At 47.3% G+C, this 10,114-nt stretch overlaps 1 protein-coding gene across 1 annotated transcript; it reads left to right on the forward strand.

Moving 5' to 3' along the window:
• The first annotated feature begins 488 nt into the window (after positions 1-488).
• Positions 489-5,666, forward strand: Cfap97d1 (CFAP97 domain containing 1). The gene is made up of 6 exons (XM_021213881.1): positions 489-670; positions 1,377-1,447; positions 1,870-1,988; positions 4,187-4,310; positions 4,825-4,878; positions 5,531-5,666. Exons 1-5 carry the CDS (start codon positions 547-549, stop codon positions 4,876-4,878), a joined length of 492 nt encoding a protein of 163 aa, XP_021069540.1. The 5' UTR covers positions 489-546; the 3' UTR covers positions 5,531-5,666.
• Positions 5,667-10,114: the final 4,448 nt, after the last annotated feature.

The raw sequence follows: 10,114 nt of genomic DNA on the forward strand, positions 1-10,114 counted from the left end.
GTGGTTGCTGGGATTTGAACTCCGGACCTCCGGAAGAGCAGTCGGGTGCTCTTACCCACTGAGCCATCTCACCAACCCGGAACTGTGACTTCTTAGCTCATAGCTCAAATGGCCCCTTCGTGAGCCTCTGCCTGTGCTAGGCAGGGACATCATGCCTTTCTTTTCTCCTCCAGCCTTGGAAACATCTACTTCCCAGGCACGTGAGGAGCTCCAAAGCCCCCTTTCCTTCCTCCTGACATGGACCTGACTTAGCACAGAATTACAAATGGTTTAGGGAAGAAAAGAAGCGCCACTTACCTTGACCGAATCATAACACAGGGAATATAAATACCGGATTGTCCCGCACCCCATTGCCTTATATAAATTTTAGAAAACTTTTAGAAAGTGCCCGGAGACAACCAAACATGCTCCTCTCTCCTCTTTCTCCACTGAGACTTGTCCCTGATGTCATAACTGGGTAACTATGACACCTTGTCATGGGGAGAGCTAAGTGCCTCACAGAGGAGCCAAGGTGTCTCATTTCTGAAGTTAGACTAGGAGGAGAAAATGAACAATTCCCTGGAATATCTGGCCTACCCTGTAATCGTCTCTAATCACAGGCAAAGCACAACTTTCAGGAAGAAACTGGACTTTGGCCACTACATATTGCACAAAAATAGAGTACAAATAGGTAAGTGGGCAGCTGGCGCTGGCCTTTGCCACCATTTGGAGTTCTAGAAGCCTCCATCAAAAAGAGTAGTGAGAGGAAACTATGCTAACCCTAGCTGTGGGGTGATGTGGGACACAATGATCATCAGTGGTAGGCTTTTGTCTTCTGCTTAAGCATTCGTGTGCTAGAAAGAATTCAATTTTTTAAACTCTTTAGCGCCAAAGTTAGAAAATAAGAGCTCAGTGTCCAATAGACTCTCTAGGAATGTTACGAAGTGGTTGGGGAAAAGATGTCCTCCGATTGAAGGGAAGTTTGTCCTTATGGATTTTTGAGAGAGGGGCTCACGTAGTCTGGGGGGGGGGGTCAGGAGCTGGCTGAGGGTCATAGATGACCTTGAACTCCCAGTCCTCCACTGGCTACTACCTCTGGAGTGCTGAATTATGGCCTGCCCATCACCACTTGGTTTAGGCACCAAACCCAGGGTCTCTGGTGTAGTGAGCTGGCATTCTACCGGCTCTGTCCATCCTGATAGATTATCAGCCCTCTGTCTCCTCTGTCCCGAGTTCTCCAGAGATGGGGGGGGGGAATTAAACCTAGTTGAAGTTGCTAGGCTGGATCTCTGTCAAAATTCAAAAGTGGGATGCTGGGTGGTTGGGGTGGGTCGGGTGGCCCGGTGGGTTTCTGAAGCTGCTAGGATCCCACCGTGTAACAATGTTTCCCCCCCTAGTGAAGCCTGCCGTGGATACCAAACCTCCAATGGCACACACACATTACATTTTAAAATTGAGCAAAATCCAGGTACTCTTGCCACCTGTGGCTGTATTTTATTGATTCTTATCTTTGTCTCTCCCCCCCACCCCCTCTCCTTTTTGGAGACAGGGTTTCTCTGTGTAACCCTGGCTGTCCTGGAACTCACTCTGTAGACCAGGCTGGCCTTGAACGCAGAAATCCACCTGCCTCTGCCTCCCGAGTGCTGGGATTAAAGGCGTGCGCCACCACTGCCTGGCTTTTAACTTGGCCTTAAGAGACACCCATTTCCCCAGAGCCTTCTGAATACCCACGAACCCTAAAGATTCATTAACATTCCTCCCCCATAGTCACTGTTTCCTTAAGCTCTGCCCGGGGAGGGGGGGGTGTTCCACCAGGCCTCTCAACATGCCCCCTTTCCCTCAAAGTCACAGAGGAGGGAGTGATGTCACGACGGTGGGGTTTCTTGCCAGGGTGAACAAAAGAGAATCGACAAAATTGAATATGAAAATAGACAACTGTGTCAGAAAATCGCGAATGCCTATCGAGGCCCTGCCAAGGTGGACTGCTGGAACGAGTATCTTTCAAAAAGGTAGTGTTCTCCCTCCCCCTCGCTCCCTCTCCCCCATCTCCTCCCTCTCCCTCCCCCCCATCTCTGCACTTTATTCTCATAGAACTCAACCTTATCTTGGGGTTTGATTGAGAGAGGTATACTCAAAGGATGTTGTTATCCTGGAGAGAAGCAAGAGACCCTTGCTCTGAAGATTGAGGGCTTGCCAAGCTTCAGCCTTTCTCGGTGTGAAATCCCCACCTTTCAGAGACTCCTCAGCTCCCTCCAGAGCTTGTCCCAAGCACACACTCGCACACCTTGGCAAAATGCTCACTAGTAGTATTGGTTCAGATGGAAATCGGTAAGCGACCGCTTCTCAGTTCTGGGGGCTGGGGGCTCCAGCGATGGAGGGATGGATTGGTGGATTTGGGGTTGGCCTTGGTGTGGGGGGCTGCTTGCTTTCTGCAGAGACAGCCATCTGCACTGGAACCTCATAGCACAAGGGGCACCCTCTTCACTGGGAAGCCATCCCTGTTTCTCTAAACCAAGCTTCTGATCCTAGTTCACATTATAACCCTTGGGAGGGATGTTTACAACACACTGAAGTCATGAGCGTTTGTCAGAAACATAGATGAACGTGTTTGTGTCTTCCCACAACGTTGGGACTTACCGGTAATATTCACAGTCCTCGGCTTTCGTTGGTGGCAATTTGCCAAATACTTACACTTTGTTTTTGTTGTTGTTGTTTGTTTTTGTTTGTTTTGGGGGGTTCTCCCTGCCTGAGATAAACGGGTTCTTTTATTCTTAGTTACTATATTAACTCTTAGAATCCACATTACAAGCCACACAGGAAATACGTCTCTCTGTACACATGTATGTGTAGGTTACAGAATGATTACAGGAGTTTAAAGAAGAAAGCCATTCACAAAGCTGGGGAATGACAGAGAGGAGACCCTGTCTTCCTAAGGGAACCCAGAGGAAGGTCTTGCTGGAGAGGATGCTGGGGCTATGGACAGAAGAATTAGGTAGCAGGGTCAACCTGAGCTATACAGTTGAGTCCAGCTTCAGAGGCAAAAGGGTCTAGCCTGGTCTAGATGAGCAAATGGAGGGACTGGGAGATTTCAGGTCTGCGTGGGTGAATGGGACAAGGCAGGTGACAATTCAAGAATCAACAGAGGGAGCTGAGGTGTCCTGAAGGGCTTGGGACAGTCAGGAGCTTTTCTTGGTCTACCCCTTGATCCACATCTGGTCAGACGACAGATGTTCACTTCTTTATGGGGTCCGGGAGAGTTATTCTCTTTTCTTAGTCTGGTTTGTTACTGTAGTTGTTGTTGTTTTAGTTTAGTTTGTTTTGGGTTTTGTTTTGTTTTGGTGTGTGTGCTTTGGTTTTGGTTTTGGTTTTGGTTTGTAACAGTGTAGCCCTAGTTGTTCAGGAACTCACTCTGTAGACCAGACTGGCCTCAAACTCACAGAGATTTGCCTGTCTCTCTCTGCCTCCGGAGCGCTGGAATTAAAGGTGTGTGCCCAGCTCTTGAGCCTAGTTTTTCTCTCTCTCTCTCTTTTTTTTTTTTTTTTTTTTTTTAAAAAAAAAGGAGTTATTTAATTATGGATACAGTGTTTTGCCTGTATGTATGCCTGCAGACCAGAAGAGGACACCAGACTATATTATAGATGGTTATGAGCCACCATGTGGTTGCTGGGAATTGAACTCAGGACCTCTGGAAGCTCATACCAGTGTTCTGAACCTCTGAGCCATCTCTCCAGCCCTCTCATATAGTTTTAATGTGCTCATGTGCCCTGACAATTCCAATTAACCTTTACAAATGTATAGGACAGGAGTCTCTCTACTCCACAGAATAAATAGTCTGTGACATGTGGGTGGCACTGGACAGATGGTGCTATGCGCATATCCGCCCAGGTACAGACTCATCCTCTCTCCTCAAAATAGAGTCAAAAGCTGCGTGTGAAATGGTGTCTCTCAGGGCAAGGCACAGGATGAAGACTGTCTTCTGCAATATGGAGTCATTTCGATCTGGAGTGTAGTCTGAGCTCAACACTAAGTCCTAAGCTCTACCTCGTGTCTAGGGAGCAGACGTTTAGCAGGCAGTGAAGCTGGGGGCTACTGATGAAATACACTTGGTGTATTTCCTAGAGCGCACTGCCCCAAACTTTCATCCCATCCCGGAGACATGTTCTTCTTGACCACGCGCCTGTCCCTGCCCTGGTTTTGTGTTTTTCAGCTTAAACAGAGAATCAAGGAACCGAGAACTAGTAAGAATCACCATGGAAAACCAGGGCATTCTAAGGAGGCTGAGTGATCGCAAACCCAACTATGACCGCAGGTCATCGGAGATGGACTGGCAGGCATGTGGACGCCCTTATCATAGTCTCAGGTGTACCTGAAGTTAGTCTATGCTAGGCAAGCATGTGAAATGCCACGGTCAGAGAAAAGCCCCACATGGCAAGCATCGCTCACAGATGCAAACTGTGGAACGGCCAAAGGCCTCTTGGTGATAAAGCTACTGAGTTCAGTTTCAGAAAATCTGGGCAGCAACCCTGCCCCAAATTTGAGGAAGGGCAATGTGACCCTGTATGTGGTTGATTGGCCCCATTTAGGAACAATTCTTCAAATGTAAAAAAGGGAGAGTTGGTGCACAGGCTGAGACAGGAGCATGACTTGTTTGAGGACAGCCAGGACTACTTAGTATTGAGAGCCTGCCTCAACACACAAGCCAGGCAGTCAAGCTCCGAGGAGCCATGAGCAGTGTTCTACTCCTCTTCCACCTTCTCTAAGCCATTCTAGGGATTTAGAATTCCAACTCTCAGACCAGCATGCCACACTGACGTGCCTTCTTTCCGATTTTTTTTTTCTCTCAAGAATTCAAGGCGATATATCAGAAACACAACAAGATATCTTCTCTTCCAAGAATAGGTATGTTCTTTTTATTACAGCATATTGCCATCCCAGTTACTACCAAAGCCTTGCAATTCCATTTATGGCCAAGAGGGACCTAGCGCAGGGGAAGAGATGAAGACCCCACTCAGGGAGCCAAGAGCTCGCTCATTCTTCTGGAAACGGTGTTTCTTGTCACCAGCTTTGAGGCTCTGTGGGAGTCGAAGGGGAAGTGATCTTTGCCAATGGGACATTAACAGGGGATGTCCAGGTGGTTCATCAGGTAAAGGTGGGAGCCTGGTGGCCTGAGTTTGAGCTTCAGGTGGAAAGGTGGAAGGAGACTTCTGCCCACTCTGACGTCCACATTTGTACTGAGTCCCACCCTGTAATAATAACTTTTAAAAGTATTTTAAATTTAAAAAACATAAACAAGAGGCCTAGGCTTTACAGCTAAGTTCCTAATAAAAGGCATGGCCATTTGAGCATCTTATGTTCTTAGATATATAATTAATAACGTGGTGCTGTGCCTTCAAGGGAGGAAGGGAAGATAAATGGATACCCAGGCTCCCCAAAGAACAGTGATACTGTTGATATCTTCCCTCACCACCTCCTCCTCCTCCTCCTCCTCCTCCCCCCCCTCCTCCTCCTCCTCCTCCTCCTCCTCTTCCTCCTCCCTTCCTCTGAATACAAGGTTACTCACCATGGAAAAGACACCAAGAAGACCCTAAGATCTCTTCGCTGCTCAGGATCTTAAAACATCACGGAAATGGCTGCATTCTCTGTCTTAGGATGTTACAATAAAGCTTGGCACAAAAAACAAAAACAAAAACAAAAACAAAACCCAAAAAACAAAAAACAACAAACAAAAACAGGGCAAGCAAATGGAAGGACATGATGAGCCTTTAACTTTTATTGTGTGTGTGCACCTGTGTATTCCTGAGAGGATATACACTTGTGTGTGTGTGTATGTGCGTGTGTGCACATGCATGTGTGCACTTGTGTGTGTGCACTTGTATGTGTGTGCATGTGTGAACTTATGTGTATGCACTTGTATGTGTATGCACTTGTGTGTGCGTGCACATGAGTGTGGAGGCCCCCGGTCTGACACTCGGTGTCTTCTTCAACCACTTGCTTTTGAGACAGGGCCCCTCACTGAACCCAGAGCCCACTGAGAGACCTAGGCTGCTGGGCCAATGAGGGCCAATGAGCGCCAGGGATCTGCCTGTCTCTGTGCCACCCCCAAACCTGGCTTTTATGTGGGCGCTTAGCAATCCAAACTTGGGTCCTCATCTTATGCTGTAAGTGCTTTACTGAGTCATCTCAGCTCCTAATTTGTATCTATATATGGCCTTGAACTTGCTAACTAGATGCGAGTAATCTTACATTCATGATTCTCTTCCTTTACCTCTCTAGCACTGGGATTACAGTATGAGGCACCTCGCTGGATTTATACCGGACTGGGTATCAAACCCAGGGCTTCATGCCTGCTAGGCAAGCGCTCTACCAGCTTCACTATACCTCAGGTCCCTCTCCCATTAACTTTTATGCTTATCCCCTCTGGCTGGAAAAACCTGACTTTCTCCTCACTTGAGTGCCTATTTATTTTCAACACTTAAAAGAGCCCATCCCCCTCTCCCCCAAGACTTATATGGCCTGCCTGAGTTGTATCAGGCACGATTTCAAACATTTGGAAGTTTTCCTTTTGTTTTGCTGTTAACTGATCTTCAGTTTGGTTTCACTAAACCCAGAGAACACATCCTATGACTTCAATTCTTTTAAGTTTCTTAAGGTCGCCTTCTGATCCAGTTATCAAGGTAAGAGTATTGAATTTAGTACTATCAGTCACTTAAAGTGGGGTCTCAAATTGCCCAGTGATTTTGGATTTGTCAATTTTTCCATTCACCTCTATCAAGTTAAAGGTTTTATTCACAAGTGTTTGTGCGTGCGTGCATGTGTGTGTGTGTGTGTGTGTACACGTGCAGGTGTCCACAGAGACCAGAAGAGTGTCATATCTCCCAGTGTGTGTGTGTGTGTGTGTGTGTGTGTGTGTGTGTGAGTGTGTACACGTGCAGGTGTCCACAGAGACCAGAAAAGTGTCATATCTACCAGATCCGGATTTACAAGTTGTGAGCCAACCCTGGGTGGCTGCTGGAAAATAAACTCCATCTGAAAGAGCAGCGGGTATTTCAACTGCCTGTAGCTCTATTAAGTTTTGCTTCATTGTCTCAGATGTTGAAGCTCCGTCCTTGAGTGCATTCTTTAAGCTCACAGTATCTCCTTGGTATATTGATTCATCCTTTATTATAATGTCCCCTATTTGTCTCTAGTAATTGTCTTGCTTTGAAGTCTGTCTTATTTGACATTATCATAGCCACTACTGTTTAGGAATCCATGTTCTGCCAACATCTTTTACTCTTGACTTTTTAAGTGATGTGTGCAGGTCAGAGGACAACCTCAGGTGTCATTGTCACTTTCTACCTTGTTTGAGACATGGTCTTTATGCTGCTAGCTCTCGTGTGCACCAGACTACCCAACCTTCGAGAGTCTGGGAATCCTCCTGTCTCTGCACACCAGTGGGCTGGAATTACAGACACGAGCTACCGTGCCAACTTTATTTTGGCTCTGGGGAGTTGAACTCAGCTCTCCAAGTTCGCATGGCTAGTGCTTTAGCCGAGTCATGTCCTTAGCTCCTCCTCCCTCCTTTTAAAATACAGAAGTTCCTCCACAAATATCAAGCAGGGCATAAGGTGGTGTGGTTATCTTTTTTCGTCCATCTGGTGCAGGTAAAGGAGCCAAAGAGGTGAGAGTCAGTTCTGGTCCCTTCTGTATCCTTGGCTCATCAAGTCCCGTTCATTTCCTTGTTTAGAGCTGCCCTTGGGGCAGGTCTCCACAACTCTACTTCCCTCCTCTGAGAACACCAGCCATCCCCCTCATTCCTAAGATAGTCTCACGGATCGGAACGCAGGCTTCAACATTAATAGTCCTTTGTCCTCCGTGTTTGACGTGCTTGCCACCTCTTCCCAAGGCAAAAATAGAACTGGAGCTACTTTCCTTCCTGGCTATTTTTTGCTGTTTTTAAGGTTGGTATTTTCCTTCTTATTTTTCAGTTTCTAAGAGACTAGAGGGGATGTGTGTAAGGGTTTCCTATTATATTTGAAATTTGATCCATTTCTTGAGCCATAAGTTGTCTTTCTCCAGATTGGGGCGGTGGCGGTGGGGTTGTGGGGGAGGGGCGTCATTTCTCTCAATGCCATCTTGACCTTTGTCCTCTCCTGCCAGGACTCAGACACTATAAATGTTAGCATTCTCCCTCCCTTCCTCTCATCATCTTCCTTCCAGAGCCCCATGCAAACCCAGGCTGACCTTGGATTCGCTATATAGTTGATTTCCTTAGCCTCCTGTTTCCACCACACAAATTCTGGGATTACAGGTTGAGCCACCATGCCCAGTTTATATGATGATGCAGATCCCACCCAGACTTTATGCACGCTGAGCTAACAGCCTACCCACTGAGCACACAGCCCTAGCCCTGATATGACCTTTTACCCCCTCCATACCTTTGAGCTTATCTGTGTTTTAAGTTTTACTTTGTAATTTTTTTTTTCTTCTGTAACTTAAAGAAAAAATTATACCGTGTGCTCATCTGTGTATCTGTGTGTCTGTGGACAGTTTGGAGGCATGTACCATGGCGTAAGTGTGGAGGCCAGAGGACGTCTTTGCGGAGCGAGCTCTTCTGCTAACAGCTTTACCTGGGTTTCAAGGTTCATACTGAGGGTACTGGGCTCTGGAGCAAGTGTCTTCACCCACTGAGCCATCTCACTTCCATGCGTCCGTAACTCCCAATCGCATCTCTCTTAGGTCTGTGTCGCTGCCCAGATTTTCTACTGTCTTCTTTTGTTGCTGGGGAACTAATTCTTGATACCCGTGTGTGTGGCGTTGGCGGAACTACGTTGACTGTTTTTTCCTCGTTTAGGATGAGACTTCCTGGTTTGGGGCTATGACTGGCTCATGCGATTGCATTTTGAACACCTGGACTGTGGTGCTGGGTAACTCAGGATCCAACCTTCTGTCCTGGTAATCGTCCTGCTGAGGCACAGTAGTGCCTTCTCTTGCTGCTTTACATCCCAAGGCAACAGCTTTGCAATGCTGTTCCGTCTGTTTCCTTCTCTGGGGCCCTTGCTCCCTCCCTGACGATGTCTTCTGATGGGTCGGGAAGGGTGTCTATGGACTGCCCTAGTGCTACTAGGCTGCCTTCTGCTGAAGAGCAAGCAGACACAGCTTGGCTTGGGTCTCTGAGTCACTGGGTAGAACGGGATTGTTCCGCAGCGAGGAACAGGATTGTCACTGCTGCTAATGAACGGGAACGACTCCTCGTTCCCATGTGAAGTGAACTCTGGAAACTAGTAGGGCTCTTTACCCGAGGAAGCAAGCACCCCTGGCTCTTGTTTCTCTTTGCCTGCAGTTGGTTCTGTGTGAGACCTCTCCTAAGCTCAGGCTCCAGGCTCCGTGGGAGACAGAGGGAAGTGCAGGGGACCCCACCATATTGCCAGAGACCCCAGTCTGTTCCTAGTTAGCTTCTGTAGCTCTCAGACTCCCTTTATGCAAAGTGTTTACTTGTATTTAGAGGAGGAAGAAGAAAACGACTCCTACCACCTTGTTCTAAAACCACTGGCCTAACCCTGAAGGCAGCACTGGTTAGAGGACAGATTCAAAGGACCCAGGATTGGAGTAAGAAATGGGTCAGTCTACCAATCAGATGTTGTTGATGGGCTTTTAACTGTCTGATCCCAAAATAGGCTTTATGTGGATGCTGAAGTTTGTAACTAACTATTAAATATGTCTAGAGCTATTATTGTCAATGCCTGCGATCCCAGTATTTGGGAAGCAGAGGCAGGAGGATCATGAATTCAAGGTCAATTTGGGTGAGGCCAGCCTAGGTTATGTAGTGGGATCTGTCACATAGCAGGAACCGGAGGAAATAAGTCGGTAGTTAAGCGCACATTCCGGAGACCCAGACTCAATCCCCAGCTCCCACATGGTGCTGGGACGCATGTGCAAGCAAAGCACCCACACACAAAATAAAAATAATCTATTGTTGTTGCTTTACATCCCAACTGTGGTTTCCCCTCCCTCCTATCCTCCCAGGCCCTGCCTCCCACCTCCCCTGTCCATCCCCATCCACTCCGCCTTCATTTCTATTCAGAAAAGGGTAGGCCTCCCATAGATATCAACCAAATTATGGTATATCAAATTTCAGTAAGACTAGGCGCCTCCC

This window comes from Mus pahari, chromosome 14 (genome assembly GCF_900095145.1).
Source record: "Mus pahari chromosome 14, PAHARI_EIJ_v1.1, whole genome shotgun sequence".
Taxonomy (NCBI): Eukaryota; Metazoa; Chordata; class Mammalia; order Rodentia; family Muridae; genus Mus; species Mus pahari.